Source organism: Cydia strobilella, chromosome 7, assembly GCF_947568885.1.
Source record: "Cydia strobilella chromosome 7, ilCydStro3.1, whole genome shotgun sequence".
In the NCBI taxonomy this organism is placed as follows: domain Eukaryota; kingdom Metazoa; phylum Arthropoda; class Insecta; order Lepidoptera; family Tortricidae; genus Cydia; species Cydia strobilella.
The window spans coordinates 11,326,825-11,350,212 of record NC_086047.1 but is presented as its reverse complement, the minus strand read 5'-3'; the positions used below and the strand labels follow the sequence as shown (position 1 = coordinate 11,350,212).

The 23,388-nt window shown below is 35.2% G+C and overlaps 1 protein-coding gene across 4 annotated transcripts in view; it reads right to left on the bottom strand.

The window, feature by feature from the left end:
• The window catches only part of LOC134743159 (protein spaetzle 5), a 55,398-nt gene that overhangs the window by 25,064 nt on the left and 6,946 nt on the right, over positions 1 to 23,388 (bottom strand). For all 4 annotated transcript variants that reach the window (XM_063676504.1, XM_063676505.1, XM_063676503.1 and 1 more), the window contains one exon: positions 12,232 to 12,289. In XM_063676504.1, coding sequence (XP_063532574.1) covers positions 12,232 to 12,270 — 39 coding nt within the window. In that variant the 5' untranslated portion in view covers positions 12,271 to 12,289. The remainder of the gene's footprint in view (positions 1 to 12,231; positions 12,290 to 23,388) is intronic.

Sequence of the window (23,388 nt, the reverse complement as noted above, 5' to 3'; positions counted from 1 at the left end):
TTCGAATCGAACTGGTCCAAATTTGGATGATAAAATTTGATAAATTAATATGCTTTAACAAACAAATCAACAATGATGTTAGTATCATGGTTAATGTAGACACTTCAGGGGAACGTTTTCCTTTAACCAGAAACGTCACTTTTGATACTGACAGATCATATACATAAAAAAAATCAGATCAAATTTATAACCTATTATTACCATCAGAATACGCCTCACGGTAAAATGATGCACTTAGTCCAGTAATTTATCCCCAAAATATGTGACTAAGTCAGTGAACGGAAGTCACATATTTTGGGGATAAATTAAAACAAAAAAAACTATTTTAACCCCTTTACGGCCTTTACACAGTCGCCTGAAGTGAAGTTATATTATCTTATTCTGGTGCAAAGTAAATAAAAAATATTTAAAATCAAAACAATGTTTATTTTAATTTCATCATTGTGTCCACAGCCTAGTCACTCGCACCATTGTAATCAAGGAGCTCTACATGCATAATCATTTGGTAGATTACAATAACAGATAGCGCATAATAAAATTGTGACGTGACAAGTAGGAAATCCGCGTAATCAATGTCGTTAGACGGACTTCTAACAAAATAAAAAAAGCTTAAACACATTAATTGATTTATACTGTTTTTATTTATTTATATGAGTTTGTTCATTACGCATCAGACATATAACTAAGTTATAAGTTGACTTGTAATTCAATAATAGTTAGATAGACTATAACGTTACAGTAAATTTAAAATACATCTAGGAATGTATTTCAAATTTCATTCATTCATAATCCATAATTCATAATTTATTGCATATATTAATCATGTGGTACAAAACAGATATTATAGCCTGACTAGGAATATATGATCACGCGCCATGTTGAGGAATTTCACTGGAACTAATTTTTTCATACTATACTGAACTGTCACCCTATACATTGAGAATAACAGCGCCCTCTAGACAATGATCATATATTTCTGGCTTTAAAATGTATTAGTATTTACAAACCAGTAGGCGCGCGCTTAGAGTTACACGCGGTTATGCTTTAAAATTGATGAATACAGAAAATTAACGCCATTGTTAAAATATATACTTTTACCTTTGGAGTCTAAATAAGTAATTTTTATGAATTAAAATGCGAAAGTACAAACGAATGCTTTTATATTTTGTCCAAGAAGAATGTTGACACATTGCTATGGTAACCAGTAGTTTTCTTAAATGTTGCTATATAAACTCTATTCTGCAACATATTCCGCCAACAGAAATAACATAACTAGGCACAAAATCAATACCTTATTAAATATAAACTACATTTTACATTAGCTCCTTGTATACTTGTATTACACAGATCAATATTTAGAGTGGACTGTAATCTTTTAAGGTTTGTGAAATTTAAATTAATATAACTCTTATTAAAACTTAATAAGTTGCTATGTAAGCAAGTTCACAAGATTGCTACGAATGTAGTTATGGGACAGTATGTAAGAACACAAGATTAGACACATTTTATAGAACTAAATAAACATCTTAATATATTAGATGCGACCAGCATCAACATATATCTCATGACTACCTACTTACAGTTATACTAAATTAAGTATCAGTACAATTCAGTAGGATTATTAGTCATAATAATATTTAACTAAAATATCAAAATACAGATATTATAACATTTTTAAAACATTACCTATTCATCTAAAGGCAATATACACACTTTGGTAATAGAAGTTGTATGAACTTTACCATTAGCCTTTTTAACTTCTAAGGCTCTTATCTTCCCATCCTGACCTGGAAAAACCTTAGTCACTCTAGCCATTGGCCAAGTCATAGGCGGAGCATCTATTTCACGCAAGATAACTAGAGCACCTACTTTAATATTAGGCAAGGCAGTCTTCCATTTAGGACGGTTTTGTAAGACATTTAGGTATTGTTTAGACCAATATCGCCAAAAATGCTGCTGCAGAGCAGTACATTTCCGCCAAAACTTCAATCTATTATCAGGTAAGTTTGTGATATCCTGTTCAGGATAGCAAGTTAAGGGCGCACCGGTTAAGAAATGCCCTGGCGTTAAATACGATAGATCCTCAATATCTGATGACATTGGCGTTATAGGCCTTGAGTTCAAAATGCTCTCAATTTGAACGAGTGCAGTGTACAGAAATTCATATGTTAAAACATGTGAGCCCAACATTCTTTTCAAATGATATTTAACACTTTTTACTGCGGCCTCCCATAGACCACCAAACACTGGCGAGTAACTTGGTATGAAATGGAATGTTGTTCCCAATTTTGCAGTTACATTTTGAACTTGAATTTGATGACATTTATTATTATTTAATTTATATAGCTCAGACAACTGAGTACTAGCTGACTTAAAAGTAGCGGCATTATCACAATATACCTCTGTAGGAACATTACGTCTGGCAATAAATCGTTTGAAGCTAGCCAAAAATGTATCAGTGGTCAGATCTGACACTAACTCTAAATGTATGGCTTTGGTAACAAAGCACACATACACAGCAATATAACCTTTAGTAGTGACGACACCTCTCACCCTTGACTGCTTTATCAGGATTGGTCCCGCAAAGTCTATACCAACCTTAGCAAACACCCGATCTATGCTGACTCTACCAGCGGGCAATGAACCCATCAGCTGTTTTGCTGTTACACCTTTTAGTCTAAAACATGTGAGACATTTATTCACAAACTTTTTTACCAATCTTAAGCCGTTAACTATATAATAGCGTTGACTTAAATTGCTAAGCACCTCTTTCTGACTGGCATGTAACAGTTTTAAATGTTCATTTTCAATAATAAGATAAGTCACCCTAGATTCTTTTGGCAAGATTATCTGATGCTTTTGGCTATAAGGTAAGGAGGAGTGTTGCAAACGTCCACCTATTCTGAGAATACCGTTAGCATCAATGAAGGGGTTGACAGATAGTAAATACGACGAAACCTGCCTACCTGCCCGCAAAGAGGCCAGCTCTTTATCAAAGAACCTTTCCTGTTCATTCTTTATAAAGAAATGCAATGCCTGAGTTGCCTCGCTAAATGTAACGAAATTAAGCTTTATCTTTTGTGAGCCAGGCCTTACATTTTTACAGAATCTTTGTATGTAGGCAAGCACGTTAACTGCCTTATTAATGTTAGAAAACCTATCTAACAAATCATTTGCCCTGGCGTTAAATACGATAGATCCTCAATATCTGATGACATTGGCGTTATAGGCCTTGAGTTCAAAATGCTCTCAATTTGAACGAGTGCAGTGTACAGAAATTCATATGTTAAAACATGTGAGCCCAACATTCTTTTCAAATGATATTTAACACTTTTTACTGCAGCCTCCCATAGACCACCAAACACTGGCGAGTAACTTGGTATGAAATGGAATGTTGTTCCCAATTTTGCAGTTACATTTTGAACTTGAATTTGATGACATTTATTATTATTTAATTTATATAGCTCAGACAACTGAGTACTAGCTGACTTAAAAGTAGCGGCATTATCACAATATACCTCTGTAGGAACATTACGTCTGGCAATAAATCGTTTGAAGCTAGCCAAAAATGTGTCAGTGGTCAGATCTGACACTAACTCTAAATGTATGGCTTTGGTAACAAAGCACACATACACAGCAATATAACCTTTAGTAGTGACGACACCTCTCACCCTTGACTGCTTTATCAGGATTGGTCCCGCAAAGTCTATACCAACCTTAGCAAACACCCGATCTATGCTGACTCTACCAGCGGGCAATGAACCCATCAGCTGTTTTGCTGTTACACCTTTTAGTCTAAAACATGTGAGACATTTATTCACAAACTTTTTTACCAATCTTAAGCCGTTAACTATATAATAGCGTTGACTTAAATTGCTAAGCACCTCTTTCTGACTGGCATGTAACAGTTTTAAATGTTCATTTTCAATAATAAGATAAGTCACCCTAGATTCTTTTGGCAAGATTATCTGATGCTTTTGCTTATCGGACCTATCATCAATATTAACTGTACGCAAAGATCTTCATAATCGCTGAATGCCACCTGGGCCCTCTCAGCCATTAGCTGCAGCATCTGCTTATCGTTAATATACGATCCCTCCATCTTATTCTTTAAGCGCGTTAAGGCTGCTTTCTTTGTACCTCGTCGTGCAACTAGCAGACGAAGTTCTTCTTCGGATTTTTCCATTTCAAACAACACTGTGCATGCGAAAAACCGAACTTTTTCGTAAAAGCTTCGAAATAACACGAATTTATTAAATAATTTTCACAATCACAAAATATCTGGAAAGGAACAACAAATGTCAAAATATAGATTTGAAACGTAAAACGTTACTTGCTTATTCCGTTCCACGCGCGGGCTTCGCTGCGCAGTGAATGGTGATCGTTGTGGTGCGTTTATGGAACGCGTTGCTTGCTGCCGGCTCGTAGAACACTGCACCGTCTGCACCGCTCAATGGCGGCACCTTTAAATTCGGCAATGCCAAACGGGACGACAGAAAAAAATTTCGTGCTTCTAGAATTCGCTGTTGCTTCTACGCAATTAATTTGATTTACTTACGGTTCGCGACTCAAAAGGACCATGTTAAAATATATACTTTTACCTTTGGAGTCTAAATAAGTAATTTTTATGAATTAAAATGCGAAAGTACAAACGAATGCTTTTATATTTTGTCCAAGAAGAATGTTGACACATTGCTATGGTAACCAGTAGTTTTCTTAAATGTTGCTATATAAACTCTATTCTGCAACAGCCATCATAGTTGAAATGTGATAATTTGTGCGTTGTTGTGATTTGTTTATTATGTTCACGATAAGAAAATGACGTTTGAACATTCACCTTCACAGGATGTTATAATAGTTATTTACGATACAAGTGCGGAAAAGAGGAAATTCAAAACGAGTGGCGATAAATTAAAACACGACCGCAGGGAGTGTTTTAAATCGACACGAGTTGCAAATTACCTATTCGCACGTGTATCGTACAACGTTTTACAGTACATATGGCCCTTTAAACTTTCGACATATGCACGAAAAGTGCTATTTAACGCACTAGTGCGAGAAAGTAGCACCATATGTACTGTAAAATAATTTTAACCGACTGCAAATTAAAATTAAAATTAGGTAATTAAATTTTCAAAACTGCTGCAAAGGTAATACAAACCGCATGGTGTAACTCCATTTAGACGTTAACCAGTTTATACTTTTAAAGTTTTGCTTCACGAGCAGATACGAGTACATACTGTAAGTAGATCACGGGAATGTGGCTAATTGGCTTTTTTCTCGAACCTAACGATCATCGTCTATATGTTAATTTCTATGAGGCTTCTTTCTCAACCTTGAGGTGCGACCTTGATATTGTTCTTGTTTTACTTCAACTTAACGACTATTTCATGCCCTGTTGAACTATTTCCGTTTTATACAATTCTCTGTGTGAGAGTTCTTTAAATTGTTTTGACAACATTGAAGGAAAAGTTTAGGTATATTATGATTTAAAGTGTATTGAAGAAACATCCTATGATACTTAAGACGTATTTTGCAGACTTGTGATACTTAGTGATAATTTAGTCATGTTATTTTGACTAGGTATGATAAAATTATTATCAATAAAACGTAGGTACTCATAATACTGAAATTCATATTTTTCAATCTTCTACTCATTTGGAAATGTCAACTACTAGCATATCGTGGCAAGTAAAATGTGTGACAAGATCTGAAATACGTTATCTTATCGGAAGATAGGTTTAGACTATGCTACTTAAGTCTACTATCCGCGTAGTAACAATATTTTGACAAGTAAATTACCTATTTTTGTTGTGCACTACGCTTCAGTTCGAGTTGCGTAAAGGTCAGGTCAACCGACGACCTTCCCCCATAAACCTTGACCCTTCGTAACCCAACAGGAGCAGCGCCATCTCCCGCCCTTGCAGTCAACTTACCCATTGTTTCGAAAGGTCACGTTAGAAATTGCACACTTCTACGTTAGTTATTTAAATTTATTGTGCAAGTTACAGGAAAATTGCTTTTGCCAAAGTTATTACGCATTGTGAATATTTGCAATACGAGTTCTTAAGTCCTTGCTGACCTTGCTTTTGTCTGTAGTTAATGTTTTAATGTACATTTAGAATTATTTCCACTCACTCAGAAGGCAATCGCCTGATATCTTCATTTTTTTTGGACATTTTTAAATTTGTTGGGATATTTTGCTTTAGGTTGTTTCCCTAATGATCGATCAACAAGTCACAAGCTTTCTTGATAGTGTTAGACCACCTAGTAGGAATAGGCATCCATCCTCTGGTACCGTTGCCCTCGGCTCGCAACTTTAAAAATATAATCTAGCTAGCACAACAAAACTAATGTATTTCAATTGCTCCGAGTACAGTGGGAGTTGACACCGAAGCGCCCTATACAGAACAGAACTACCTGTTTATCACTGTGCTGATCGGCCGTTTTTGTATAGGATAAGGTACCTACTTCTCATATAACGTCCACAACGTGTCCCGTCCCGCACACTCCGCTGGCTCCACAGAAAACCAGCGCCGTTGACCACGCTAGTCATGCCAGCTGCATTGCTGAGTGGAGACCGTTTCGGCTTCACATCTCTATTTCTACTGTTTTGTTTATTTTTGTCTTGTATTTACTATATATGTGTTGTATTGATGTGTTGTCTGAATAAATGATTTCTATTCTATTCTATTATATTCTATTCTATATACGATATAGCCTAACATCTGATACAATACAAGATCCGTTACGATATAGCGTCACCATCAAAACAGCGCTCGCTCTTCCCCATATAATGAACACCTAATGCTGCATTTTAAACAAACTAAAACTGGTATGCGCTGATTAGACGTGGCTCGGAATTTGGCGTACGGGAAAGTTGTGAATACTAACTTGATGGAATACGTGGATTATACAATTTATGCCAGTAATTTATCAAATCTGTGATGTTGAGCTTGGAAAAGAAAGTTTTCAAGTTGAAAGAGAACATGTCTGACCTTATAGAATAATTGGTACAATACTTACTTAATACACTTGTAACAGATTTCAAAATACAAGTTAGGTACATATTACATAAGATGTAATTCAGTGTAATTGACTGTTCTTAAGCTTAAGCATAAATATTAATAGTATAATTTAAAATACAAGATACCTAATAGTTGCAAGTGAAAACCTTTACCTACTTATTTCTTGAAAGCAAACATTAACAGCTTTGCACAAAGGTGACAAAGACGATAAAAGTATTAGGTACATTAGTGAATGTTGATGTTGATTGTATAAATCATTGGTTGAAATTAATTATAAATTGACGTACCTACTGTTACGAACAGTCGAGCAAATTTCATATTACATACATACATTGTACATTGGTACTGGAAATATAGGTAGGTATGTTTTTTTCTGTTAAATAAAACCATTAACTACCAACCGTTGAACGTAACGTTTTCGAACCCTCTTGAGGCAAACCTTGGGATGGCTATGAAAGTAATATTTATTCAAGACAGTTGGGCAACGCCAGGGGTCATATGACTGAAATACCTAGAGTGACACTCGAATCACTCTATGATTTCGGCTATCTATAAGTATTCTACAAAGAAGCTAAGTAGGTACTTACCTAAGCATACGTAGTAATTACTAAATAATGCAATAATTCTTACCTATTATTCGAGAATTCTAAACTCCTGAAATGCAACCTCATTCACACATAGTTGTATTTTGCACTTACACATAGCTAGTTAATTGTACCTACATACGAGTTCACACTTCATAGACATCTTTACAAGCCAACGTTATAAAATGTATTTACACAACCTTATTGTCAGTGTGTTAGAGGCGTGTAAATATATTTACACAACCTTATTGTCAGTGTGTTAGAGGCGTGTAAATATATTTACACAACCTTATTGTCAGTGTGTTAGAGGTGTGTAAATATATTTACACAACCTTATTGTCAATGTGTTAAAGGCGTGTAAATATATTTACACAACCTTATTGTCAATGTGTTAGAGGCGTGTAAATATATTTACACAACCTTATTGTCAGTGTGTTAGAGGCGTGTAAATATATTTACACAACCTTATTGTCAGTGTGTTAGAGGCGTGTAAATATATTTACACAACCTTATTGTCAATGTGTTAGAGGCGTGTTAATACATTTATACAACCTTATTGTCAGTGTGTTAGAGGCGTATAATATATTTTTGGAACGTTGGCTTGTAAAAATGTTTGTGAACTGACTGTACAAACTATTCAAAACTGTATGAAAAGAAAATAATTGCAAGCTAAAAAATATTTTAATAAAACAATTATCAGGGAGTAGAACTACATATAATTATTATAAAAGTTACTTCGATCCAAAAAAGTATAATACGATACGTCCCGCCCGCGCCCATATGAACGATAACGTCGGTTCTGAATTAGTTGCCTATTTAGTGTTCGACGCAACCTCGAAAATCAAAACCCGTCGTATACAAATGTCGACCAGTTAGTTATACAGACACTTTGAACTAAAATCTTTTTCACACCTTTCTTATTAATTGCAGAGCTCTTAAACTTCCACTTTTAACTTACATAATCATTTTATTTATTTTTAGCAAAATGAAAAATATGAAAAAAATAGGCTCGCTCGAACTATGAGTACATTAGCATAATATCCGATAACTGCATGTATACATATGAGGGTACATACTTACATCCTACATATATGCTATATGGCAGGTTGACGAAAAGAAAGCGAATTCCAAGGTCATGGCCGAAAGTAACCGATCTAAACTAGGCACAGAGAGACGTTTCACATTATTTGGCTTTTGATAGACGGAAAATTAAGACAAGTCAAAAAAGCAGTGCTTATTCAAGTTTTAATTATTTGGAATGTAAATGGTACCGGAGTGACAGTTATCATAGACACAATGAGAATACCTATACAAATATAAATATTGAAAACACTAGCATAACCTTTTTAATCCTTAATAACTATTTTTGAATAATTATACAGCAAGCTTCACACAGTTCCATGCGACATTGGGATGTCAGGACACGTAATGTGTTGTGTAATGCAGACGAATTAGACGATATGCAATAGGCGCCGCTTATGGTAGCGGATGCGTCCACAATTCTGGTATTTAGGACGGCATATTTTACACGATTAAGGATAATCGATTATAGTATTATAAATCTGTGATTTGGGCGTTGGGCGCCGCGCTGTCGAACTCTTTGTAGCTCGATTTATGTCGCTGACCGACGGTGACCGTTCACCGTTTCCAGTCTCTGAATTCTATTAGAAATATCATCAACTAACATGCGGTTTTGCAAGTATTCATTAGATTGTGCAAATGAGTCTAGACAACTCTCTAATACCTAGTTAATATAATTCGTCAAGTATTATGACAAGAATATTCTTAGTTTTTATTGGTCGCCAAGTTAACATTTTGAACTATCACTACTTACCTACATGTATTCTCAGTAGTATAAATTATATTGGTAGGTAAGTATACAACCTATATGAGCCTACCAACCTATATAATTTCATTATATTACCTTTTTTCATATATCAGATAGGTTGCTGAAACGTCGGAAAAAAGGTAAAATAATGAAATTTAATTGCGTTAGACCCAGTTCATTCATAACTATAACGTAAAACGGGACATTTACTATGTACATTTGTTGTTACGAGTTTCCTATAACAAGTATTAGCCCACCCCATTAGAATCTATACATTGTACAGACCTTTTTATTCGAGGTGTTTCAGAAATAGTGGGGATCCCTTTACGTGTTCTGATTAGAAAAAAAAAGTAGAAGAGGGTCAAACACCAAACTGTGTTCACGTCTTTCCTGTAGAAATATCCAAAAGTTTAGTCTAAATGAGTTAATTTTCTTATTTAACCCTTATTATCCACATGAAAAGGTAATCCTTTTATTTGGATAAGTATGATAAAATCATTACCACAAGCTGTCAACTAATATTGTCCGCAGAAGAGAAAATCTTTTAACTAATCTTTTACCTAATCAGAGCACGATACTAAATATGCCCTTAAACCGATACCCACTATTTTTGTTACACATTGTATTGTACCTGGTAAATACATTTAATTTAGAGACCATTAGTCGAGTTGGTATTATGACTCTGATTGGTATGCTGCATACTGATGGCTAAGCTACCTAAGACAATTACTTTTTCACCTCAGCAGCTCGAACAAACCTACTTTCGTCACTCCCTGGTGTGAGGCAAGTGCGACTTTCCTCACTCCAGGGAGTGAAACAAAGTAGCTTTTTAATTTAGTGAACTGCCACTTCATACTTCGGGGTCTATTACAAATTCGAAACACATTTTAACCTTTAATATGTTCTCACTACTGAGGTGAAAAATTATGTGTGACACACGAGAGCAAAGTTATTTTACATCTCGTGTTTTTGAATTCCTCGCTACGATCAAGATTCTAACTTAAAATCACTCGCTTCGCTCGTGATTCAATTATAGAATCTTTCGCTTACTCGGGACTCAAAATCAACACTAGCAAGAAAAACCAACTTTCCTCTCTTGTTGCCCAAATAACTATTATTGTCATGTGATGAACACATCTATCAGCAACCACCACATCTGATATTTGTTCCTAAAGTAAACCAAAGCTATGCGATGGTCAAATCTTCAAACCTTACAATTAGATCTCTTATTGACCTTGTGATATTGGCATAAGTAGGATCAATAGGCCAATGATTGGTCTCTAAATAATGTCATTTAAAGTCGCACACTGATTTTAATTAGGTTAAAAGGGTCCCTGAGGTCCCTCATTGAAGGTAGGCCAAAAGTGGGTAGTTTACCGGTTCATTGCGTCTCACTCTCTTATTAAGCAAAATGTGAGACGCAATACACATTGGACAAAGAAATTGGAAGGTAGAATACCACCCTAAGTAACATCAAGAGCAAACGTTACGTTAAGCGTAGCACGTGTCAATACCGCGTGTCAAGTGCGTGTCGCAAGCCGTGGTGAAAGAATTGCGCGCGCAGAATTGCAGCCGACATTATTGCCCGACAAATATTCTTGATTTAAGTGTTTGATTACCTATTTCATTGGTTATAGCTAAGAACAAGTCTAGAAACCTAAGCAGTTCCATCTGTTCTGAGCCGATCTGTTAAAACGAGAAGCCAAAATACTACGTCTTTCACTAAGATTACAATAATTACAGAATGATGGCTTTGCTTCATAGAAATATATTTTTAGAAACCTAACCTAGGCCATCGGTGGCTCATCATCATCTTCCTCGTATTTTCCCGGAATTTTGCCACACCTCATGGGAGCCTGGGGTCCGCTTGGCAACTAACTAAGTAACAGCCAACTAGGCTATCGGTGGCTAATAATGATACAAATAAAGTGTTGTAATCGCAATCCAAAGATGTCCTACTATTTTAAAAAATGTGAAGTGACTACATCCCAACCCTCTTGTACGACAAGCAGTGAGGCGTAGATACGTGATGGCTGTAGATCTTTATAGTATATAAGTAAATGTAAATAGCAAGTAAGTGTACGTTAATGTTATTAATAATCATTAAACATAGCAGTCGGAAACGAATCGATTGGCCGCACATGAGCTGTATCGGTCATAGACCCCGCGCCTACTATTGAAAATATATTACATTTTTTTACAAGTTTGATTCCTACATCCTGTTTGAGTTTTATGGAATGGTTTTATTTAGCCAGATGCCATTACAATGTATCGCTCAAAATATTTTGAGGTTATAGGTATGTAAATAAAATACCTGCATACTCTGCATATTATAATAGTAATAAGACGAAGATGTTAATACGCTATCGTTATAGTAATTTCATACCTTTTTGTTTAGCATGTTAGGTGTTTGTTGGTTTTTACTTGAAAATATGTTTTACTGATAAGTTCCTTACCTACCCATAAACGGCCACTTCGGTTATAGCGTGAATCTTATTTTATATGATTATTATGAGGTACCTAATAAAAAACTTTGCCTATTATACTGTTATAACTGACGACGACCGGTCTGGCCTAGTAGTGAGGTAGTGACCCTGCCTATGAAGCCGATGGAACTGGGTTCAAATCCCGGTAAGGGCATTTATTTGTGTTTGTGTGATGAGCACAGATATATTATATATGTCGTTGTCTGAGTACCCACAACACAAGCTTTCTTGAGCTATTGTGGGGCTTAGTCAATTTGTGTAAGAATGTCCTATAATATTTTTATTTATTTATTTATAATACTCACCAGGAACAACGCCCGTATTTGTAGCTTCAGTCTCTTCATCTCGTTCCAGCAACGAATTCTGTAACAAACATAATTATTATATTAGTTTGCCCCTTCCATTAACTAACTTATTTTAAAAAGACGACCTTCAACCGGCTATACAAGTTGACAATTCCAATCTCTACTTTAATAATTACTACTATAAATGTTAAATTGAACACTTGAACAGTGCATAAATATAGAAAGAATCTTTGACCGAGAAATAACCCCATTCAATATGACCGTTTCATTAGTCGTATTGCACTCGTCCTTGCAAGACCACCATGTTTAAGGCAGGTTACAAAACCTATGCCCTTGTCTCTTGTGGGCCGCTAATACCCTATCGTGTATGGGGCGCACGCGCGACCCGTAACTGTGTGAAGGATCTCGAATCTTTCGGGCGATCTCTTTATGGTGTCATCTTCGATTATCGGATTAGGCAAATCATGGGTTATGCATTTAAATTGAGATCCACTAGCATGTGAGGATGTTATACATATGTGGAATACGTACTTATCAACCTTAAGGACATTGAATTTGTAATATTGAATTGCGTACGTATTGATGAGGAGCTTATACCTCCATGATAAAAACGGTTCGAGCATATGCCGACGCTGTCTACGGTAGCTACTTTGTTTTGATTGAAGCGCAGTCCCTTTCAGGCTGTTTGCAAACTTATTAGCCAGTCGTGTGACTAGTCATTACATGATACTTAATCTCATGGCATTAGTTTTATAAGGGTCAGGAAAAGAGGTAAAATTTAAGGAGTGATTAGGAATAAGAAAAAAGTGCTAAAATTTGCCGAGAAATTGTATCGCAACTTCTTTAAATAATGTACACTTGCGATCAACATATTACCATTTATCAAGTTTTTATTTCGTAAAGAACATAACTTTATTTTTACAGTAACTTCATGTAAATTAACTCTTGACATTTTTAAATTCTTGAATCATCATGATATAAAAATACACGTTAGGTGCCTACTATACTGCCTACTAATAATTGATATTTATAAAAGTACTATAAAATAAGAATAAGTAATATAGGACAATGTTATTTGAGCCATGTACCACAGCAGTTATTATACCTATCTATTGTTAATTTATCTAGGAGCAGGATCTTTTTCAATGAAATATTTCCAAAAGCGTCATAGGTCACACAATGATGCGTCGGGTTTACCTCTCGCGTCAATGGTCTATGGGCCGATAGCATCAACAAACCAAACCAAAAACGTGATTGTGGAAATTACAACTTACTAGATATTAGGGAGTGGGGACTTAGGGAGGCGTGTTTCAATTCGTACAATATGATACGATATGATAAATAAATTATTTTAATACTTATCGGTTAGCGTTGTCAACTTAAGGTCTCTAAGGGCCACTTGCGCGTTCCAGGGTTAGCCAACTAGCTCGGAGTTAATCTTTATACAGGGTTAAGCTGTACTGTATAAACAGTTAACTCCGAGTTAGTTGGCTTACCCTGGAACGCGCAAGACGCCCTAAGATAAATATCGCTAACCCATTTTGAAATAACAATGACGATTTCTTAATATCGTCATGGAGAAAAATTATGAGACAAATTCATGAAGTTAAGTATCATTACACTGTTCCATTCTTTCTTAATAATTGCATAATCATTCGAGTTCGACCTAAGGTCTGCACAAGAAAATTGATAATAATATAAATGTTAAGCGTCGCAGTAAACCTGATCACTTTGTTCGTTGATGTCTTTTGTATCGCCGTTACTATGTAACCTGGCGGCATTTAAACTTTACGACTTTATTAACATTTAATCTCATTTGCTTCTTGCTTCGACGTCACTCACAGTGCATTTTGCTCATATTTATACGTGCATGTGAGATGCACTGTCAATCTGTCGTACAAGTAAATATTTAGTAGTTTACTAAAGAATATTTTTAGACAAGCGAAATTGAAAAAAAAAAACTCAATGCAGTTTTGTTTCTTTTTAAAAATAAAAGAACGTTTCCTTTGAGTAAAATGGCCTATTTAAGGTTTTAAGGCAGTTTCCCTCCAGGGCTCATTATTTTTTTCCACCCTGTATATCAAATTTCGTAAAGTTTGAATGCGGACCGGTTCGGCTTGCTCGCTTACTGATATCGATAAAGGAAATTGATACCACCATCTCGTCAGAGTGAAAATAGTGTTATATTATATCGATTGCCACTGTGTTCGTGACAAGGTCTTGTACAGAAATAAATTTCCATGAATGTACATTATATAGCGGAATGAAAAATAAAGGTGAAAATTAGAACTTTGCGTTAGGTTATTTCTCTCAACTGGTATTTTGGTTTCATACTTATATTTGTGTGGTAAAATAAATACTAGAAAAAAATACATCAATGCTTTCCAGGCATTTCCATATGGCAATCAGGTTAATTAACCACAATTTATCTTCATTGTGGGAAATGCCATGAAACATAAAGTCAATTAAAGTCAGGTTAATTAAATACAATAATGCACTAGGAAGATAATTTCTTCCAATTATATCCAAAATCACCAAATACATAATTGTACGAAGCCCTTAAATGGGTAAAGACATTTCTCTACAACCTTCACTACATCCTGTTTTAAAACAAAGTAAGGAAACCGCCGAGATCTTCACCTTTTGCGAGGACAGGTGTATAAAAGAAAAGAGTAGGCAGTCTTTTCGCTACAAACAAAACGTATAGTCAGCATCAAAAGTAGCATTTTTTTTTCTTCAAAAAAGTATAATACATTTTAAACTTATACTAGGTTCGCCAAACTTGCGTTTAACGGCGAAATCATGCACTCATTTTCAATGTTAGTACCTTAATCGAAATTTAATGATTAACTTATAATATTACCGCCTGTTGTTACCTGGTTCTATTTTTTCTTTAAATATTTCTTTGTAGTTTTACATGTATGTAAAATGTATAATTTTGGTGCAATAAAGAATATTTACTTACTTACTTACTTACTTACTAAGGTATTATAAGGTACATACTTTTATATTACATTAAACACAGTGTATTGTATATATGTTGTTTTTCTTTAAAAATTTCTTTGTAGTTTTACATGTGTGTAAAATGTATATCTGACTATGCGCCAAAAGTATCTACCATTATTTAATCAATCAATCAATCATTTTTTTTTCATTCTTTAAAAAGAGATATGTCTCTCTCTATTGTAGACAAATTAGACTGTGGCAGATATTTTTGAACGCGTAGTGTAGAGATCTGTATTTGGAAAAGTATTCGAGGGTAAGCACAAACTTTTGGTGGTTATGATGGTGTTATACTTAAGTAGGTAAGTACATACTTCTTAGAAATTGACGGCTACTTTGACAAATGTAAAAGCAATAAGTCGCCTATCACGCATTTTCCAAGTTAAACATTTATCGATTGTATGGTAATCCTAACTAGTACCTACATTGCAGCACGCAGTATGTACCATAAAATCGAATTGTAAACGCATTTATTACTTGCCTAATCCTTTTTAGAATTGATTCTTAGTTCAATCTTAATCGCGACTTAACATTTATTAACGAGGTCATACGATACGTACGAGGTAATAGTCAATATACGAGTAAATCAGCTTATTTGCTCAGTTGTAAACCGGCGTCCATAGTCGTGAACCAACAATTGGTCCCACGGCAGATGCCCGCGGCTTTACGTTCTCACTGCAATGCAGGTGTTAAGTAACTTTATATGGTATGTTAATCGAGCCCAGAGCAACTTAGGTGGTCAGGGCCGCAAAATGAGGAACCGACGTACTATACGCGCCGTGTTCAAAATGACCGCCTTCTGCGCATCTGACCCTTAATCCAACCACCCAGCGAGTCTCTCTAGGTGTTGGTCGAGACTCTTCGCTATGAGACCGTTCGCTGACACGACTATAGGAACAATGATCGTCGAGTCAACATGGCGGTTATTCCGTGAGCCAAGTCTAGGTCTTAGGTATATTAAAAAAAAATAGTGACCCTGTAAACTGTAGACCTCGCGAACCATTATAACCGCCATTTGGAATATAAATAAAGTTAGAAAAAGACCGCTCCTGTGCAAAGCCTACTGTTCAAAAAGTTTTATGCGAATCGGTTGAGAAATGTGACCTGTAAAGGAGAATAGCCGGACATACGAAAGCATTATGGCCTAAGCTGAAACGGATACCTTCACTCTCGCTCGGTCAATTAACGTACTAATAACCGGAGGTTGTGGGTTCAAACCCCGACTTGTACTAATGAGTTTCTCGGAACTTTTGTATGAAATATCATTAATATTTAAGGTTGCATAACGTCCAACGAAAATATCATGAGTAAGCCTTCATCTTTTATTAATATTCCTCCTTATATTTTTCTTCTATTCTTACTTCTATGGGGGCTAAGGTGAAGATACTATAGTGTCTGTCAGCCTCACCAAGCCTCGAACTAAATAATGTGACGAAATACTTATAGAAAGTATCTAAAGTCCACAATCCACATTGGGCTGTAACGTTAGACCTATAAGAAAAACACCGGAACAAGAAGATCACTTTATGGAATGGTCATAGTTTTGCACCGAGCAAAATAAAACTGAGATAAATTTATGATATCTCGATATATTTAGGTACATATAATTTGATATTTACCTGTCGCTTTTCGGTGAAAGAAAACATCGTGAAGAAACCGGACTTACCGGAAAACGCTAGGAAGATAAGTATTTAAAACAATTTAGTTTCTTTTAGGTTCTGGGAAAACGTTTGTGAAAAGTCGGTCAACATTTGTTCAAGTGGAATAAATATGGTTTAATATTTAGGTAAGAATGCGTTTCTATTTACGTAAAGTTGTGCTTGTATTGAATATTACCAAGGTTTTTTCTTTACTGGTATTATTTTAAATCAAACAAGCTTAAACTATCGGTCATAAGTAGAAATTGTTCTTTCATTAAAAGCATTCACTTAGTTTCACTCCTGTAGTGCATATAATCAGGCTAAAATTTTAGTGCTAAATTTTTGTTGCTACAAATTTCATTCAAACAATTCTCTAAAAAAGCTATTAGGGATATATGTAGGTAGCAAACTTTTTCATTACTTTCAGGTCTGGCTCTACGTGGGCTCTACAATTAACTATATCAACCTGCAAACGAAAAGTAAAAAGAAACGGACAAGTGCGAGTCGGACTCGCCCACCGAGGGTTCCGTTCTCTTTATTATTTGTTGTTATAGCGGCAACAGAAATAGGTACATCGTCAGTGAAAATTTCAACTGTCTAGCTATCACGGTTCATGAGATACAGCCTGGTGACAGACAGACAGACAGACGGACCGACGGACAGACGGACAGTGGAGTCTTAGTGGACCCTATTCCCGTTTTTACCCTTTGGGTACGGAACCCTAAAAATGTATCGGGATCACAGATGCCACGAAAAGTCACGTGACTACTTCCATACATTGTTAAAGTTTCGATTGGCGCTTTCTATCAACGATTGTCAAGATTAGAAGGCCCCGGCTTATGCACGAATCCACCTTTGACTGAGATTGTCAAGTAGCCTGTTTAAAGTCGAATTTGGACTTGCTGCAGGCTCTGTCCCGCGTGTAACAAAGTAACGAGCCACGATCCTTCAGTGGCATTCTAATGTTAAAATTCGAATCTTGTTTTGATATTAATTTGACAATACTCACACTGCATCTCTCTCATAGAGCCGGATCAAGCTAACTCTGCATGGCATTTGCAATGACAAAGTGAGGCAATGTCACCATTACCCTTAAATGTATTTTTTCTTATTGCCTGAAATTAATATGCACGTGTGTTAAATAATTGTTTACTGATTCTGGGTCTAATAAAAAAAAATGTTAAAGCATCGATTTTCACTGCTAAACGAATTAACATAGGGTAAATCATAATTTATGTAAATATACTTGCAATTATTGGTAAAAGATATATGAAAAATCTTACTCTCATTAGAAATGTATACTATTTGTAATATACCTATAATAAAGATTTTAAATATAAAATAATTGCAAACCCAAAAAACGCCTAAATTACATGTATTTATTAAACAAATGTATTTTTTTAAACTTAAATACTGCGCAAATTTAAATAAAACGACGAAAAGTGTATTTAATTTACGATCAAAATAATTGTACAGGACCAAATTGATTTTATCTAATTATGCATAAAATTATATGTTTTTGTTGTGTAGGCTGCATACATACATACATCACTATGCATTTAAGGGTTAATGTTAAATTTTTATTAAGATATAATGTTTATAATATGCCCACACTGATATGTTCAAGCCGGTGCAGAGTTAGCTTAGACAGACGGTACCTATCTATACTGGAATGAGCGAAATACGCTGCGATTTTATTAACCGACAAAAAACAGAGGAGGTTCTCAAGTCGATGCGTATATATATATAATCAAATCAAGATCAGATTTTTTAAGTTTGAATAGGGTCTTGCCATTTTCGCCGCGTGCGACTCTTTGATCTTTCACATTTCCTCCTGATGTTGCTGTTGGTATTTACTTAAAACCCCTTTGGTAATTGGTCTCAATTGCCGTGAAACGATACCTATAGCACCTATTCTTTGAACAAGCTTGGCGAAACGGGTCTCAGTAAAGAACATAGGTACTCTGGTACCTAATAATTTATCTTTTGCAGTCTCCTTCTTAGAGCGGCATTCGAATTTAAAATAGTACATTTCAATGCTAGTGCGGAAAGTATGTCATTACTTCACGAGTACCGAGATATCTTGCCACGAGCCGTAGGCGAGTGGCAACTCGGGACGAGTGAAGAATGACATTTCCGCACGTGTATCGAACGACGTTTTTTAATACAGTTGCGAAAAAATAAGAAAAACAACAAGTAAGGAATTCGAAACTTTAATATTATTAATTCTGTGACATTATTGACATTGACATTATGAAGAGGTGTTTTTTTTAGCTTTTATTCGACTAGAATGGATTTTGTTATTATTATTGAACCCACTTCATACAACATTGTACACATTGTATTGTTTTACAAATATAAAACATCGTACTATTATTACCTAAATATCGTTATTAACGATTATTTGAATATCGTATATTTATAAAAACAATATCGAATGTTGCCTTTGGTAACTTAAAACATTCTTGCAGTAAGAAAAAACGCCTCTTCTTTGACAGGCGTTCCGTTCCAACCAGACAACTTATTAAGAACGGTTTTTCAACGTTAAAAAATAAACGTGTTATAATAATTATAATGATGAAGAGGTAAGTAATAAAATATGAAATATGCATATTTTTCGTATTCTTACATTAACAGTAGGTTTTTATGTTGATTACGACGTTTAAAGGAAACTATATTAACACTCATCAATAAGTAGTCATGAATTGGAACAATTATAAATTTAAAAAAATTGGAAAAGTAAAAAGCACTAGTTCGCGAAAACCAACTTTCCGCACGCTAAACAGCCACGAAAAGTAGCACTTTTTGAGCAACTGTATTAAAAATATATGTTATTGATTTGTTATTGTATGTTATTTATTACTCGCATGTATGTACCTACATAAATAATTGATTCTCACTATTCTCAGTTAATGTTAAAAAAAAGCACAACTATTCTAAGTTATTATTAAATTATTTAACGAAAATATTATATGTATATACTTATAGTTCATGGGAATCGAATCCGTGGCTAAGCCAAGGCCCGGGTTTAATTGTAAGCTCGTCTAAAGTCGTTCAGAGTAGGTAAATGGTTTTTTTTTTACTTGATCTCTGTATCAAATTGCATTGCATTGCTTTTTATTGCAGACACAGGTGCAGTCCTATTAAATTATTCCGATAACAAACGCCAAGACCAATATAGTATTTTATGTGACTGCTATATAATGAAAGGCATTAACACGAGTGTGGGTTTATGAAACTAACTTCGTTCATTTCATAGTAGAATCACACGAGTATTTTAATGCCTAATTATGTACAGGGACATACACTGCTTTATATACACACATGTTATAAACTTTCTATGATGTATTCACTAACCTTATATTACAGCCGACATTGGGGCATAGTTGCTCTCTGGCGGAATTCGCGGATATGAGGTGGCGTCTCCGAAATATCTTTATCGCACATTTTACACGAAACCTTTGTTACTTTAATAACAACAAAACAAATTATTTTTTTACTTACAAACTAATTAAAATATAAGCTGCACGTCAAATGGCGGCAAAGAAAACTTTTTTCACGCATATCACGCATTCCGTAGTTTTTTATAAATTCAGAGACAAACTAGAGTGGGGGTCGATTGCCATATCGTTCGATACCAACTATAGTTGGTCAAGCAAATCTTGTCAGTAAAAAAAGGCGCGAAATTCAAATTTTCTTTGGGACGATATCCGTTCGCGCCTACATTTTTTAAATATGCCGCCTTTTTCTACTGACAAGATTTGCTTGACCAACTATAACAGCGAGATTTGTCAAAATTGTATGCAATTGACATTTCATTTCGAATGAAACGTCATCTCGACTGATATTAGAATAGAGTTCAAATCAAACTTTGTTTTTCGGAGATGTTCGAAATTTAAATGAAATAATATTATCAATATCGATGTTATTGTTTAGCAATAACATTTTCACAGATAAAAAATTTGCTGCAGTAACAAAACAGTTTCTTAATGTTGGCCTTGGCCATTATTTACAGATTTTGAAGGCATCATAGAGGGTTTTATAATATGTGTGTAGATAAAACAGTTCATTCCACCGCACAGCGATGATAAAAATATCAATTAACATAATTTTATATTGCTTTTGCACGGTACTTGAGACACGGATGCAAAGTCCAAATTCTTCGTCCAAATTATACCGTGAGATCGGTATCAATTGTGATAACCCAAAAATACAAAATAAATTGAACATATCCGGTCTGGCCTCGTGGGTAGTGACCCTGCCTGTGAAGCCGATGGTCCTGGGTTCGAATCCCGGTAAGGGCATTTATTTGTGTGATGAGCACAGATATTTGTTCCTGAGTCATGGATGTTTTCTATGTATTTAAGTATTTGTATATTATATATATCGTTGTCTCAGTCACAAGCCTCCTTGGGCTTACCGTGGGACTTAGTCGATCTGTGTAAGAATGTCCTATAATATTTATTTATTTATTATTTATTTATTATTCCGATTGTTATCTGCCGGAATCATTGAATTGTATTAAGCGCGGAAAATTATATTTGAATTTTAGCGATATGCTTTGGCAGTTTTGTACCAGTGAGACCTAGCGAAAATAGCATTTCATGTGATTTATGTTACTATTGTGGGCTAACTTAGGGTTAGGGTAACCGAAAATAGGGTGCCTTCCACCGTCGTTTAAAACCAGCTTAATCATATTAAGTATATAGAACTTTTCCGAACGATGGGTCGTACACCGAGAGAAAAACTACAGAAATGTTACTTCTATACTCTAAAGTTAAGTATAGGTAGTGGAGCCTAATTTCGTTGAAATAAAACTATGAAAACGGATTATATCGCGTATATTGAATTTATAATTCATCCCGACGTTTCGAACTCTTTACAGCGTTCGTGGTCAACGGGTGACTGAGGAAAAATTACAAAATGCAAAAATACCCACATACTAAAATAATGAACAATCATAGACTACAAACTTTAAGGCTGGTTGTACATGCAAAATCGGTTCATAAGGCTAGTTATACACTATAATTATTTTTCAAGTAAAGATATATATTATATACGCGATAAAAAAAAAAAAAAAGAGAAAAAAAAAAAATTCGTTGTTATGTCTCTCAAAAACAATCCCGACGCAGTTATGTTCTGTTTCAGTTACAATAAATACAAATGTGAACCTAAATCTGTATAGGTAACTAGGTATGCCCAATGAGGCATTATTAAATACTTACTACCCAGCCTGTTTTGATTTGGTTCAAGTATGTAGTACTCGTACCTAGCAGCAATACAGAGCCATTGGCCGTTTTCTGGACCTACAAACATGCCAAACGAAAAGGTTTCGTTAATGGTCAATGCGTTTCGCTGTTACTTAATTGCAAGCTGTGAAACTGTCAGGGCACCACCATTAATGCAGTGATCGATGCATCGTTTGTTGCACCTTATGAAATCTGCGTCTACCTACTGATGAATTTGGCTTGCTTCATCGCTACATAAAGTACCTACATAGGGTTAGACCAAGACAAGTCTGCAACGATTTTGATAGCACACGCAGTGCAAGTGTTATTTTAAACGTCAAACTTCTATGAAATTACGACGTATAAAATAAAACTATGAAAACGGATTATATCGCGTATATTGAATTTATAATACATCCCGACGTTTCGAACTCTTTACAGCGTTCGTGGTCAACGGGTGACTGAGGAAAAATTACAATGTGCAAAAATACCCACATACTAAAATAATGAACAATCATAGACTACAAACTTTAAGGCTGGTTGTACATGCAAAATCGGTTCATAAGGCTAGTTATACACTACAATTATTTTCAAGTAAAGATATATATATATATATATATACGCGATAAAAACTACGCCGGCTCCAACCCTACACCACGGACCCGAGAAGATTTAATTCCCTCCTAAATTCTAGGAGGGTATCCCAATATGGGACCGGCAACAAACTCGGCGGGACACATCTTTTCAAAACATCAGAATGTCCAGCATCATCCAACACTAAGGTCTCACAGTCTATGTCTCGCTTGCTCCTGTATCAGATGGACTACAGGATCCCAAGCTGGTGGTAGAGAAAAGCCATCTTCCCTATTAAAGTTTGGATATTTCTTAATCTCAATGGCCTCGCGCAGCATTCTGGGTATGTAACGTTTCTCCTTGGCAAGAACCAGAGGCTTATCAAACTTGATTGATTTGTTCTTTCCTCGTGTTGGCTGGTTGAATTGACTTATAATATCATGTGATGATTTTAAATGATAAATATTCAATAGCGTTCATTTGGATTTGATTTGCAATGTTTTACAGTAGTATTTATTTTCTTCTCGTTTGTATGATGAAAAATGCGTTTCACTCAGTAGGTACACCCGTGGTTCTTTTTTGAAATCTTTCGCTTGCTCGAGTTGGTATATCAATATAAACTTTTGTTTACTCACTTGTACAACAGCATAACGCATAAATAAAATTCAGGTGCGAGTGGTTGAATTCGATCATAAGGTTAATTAAACTATAAC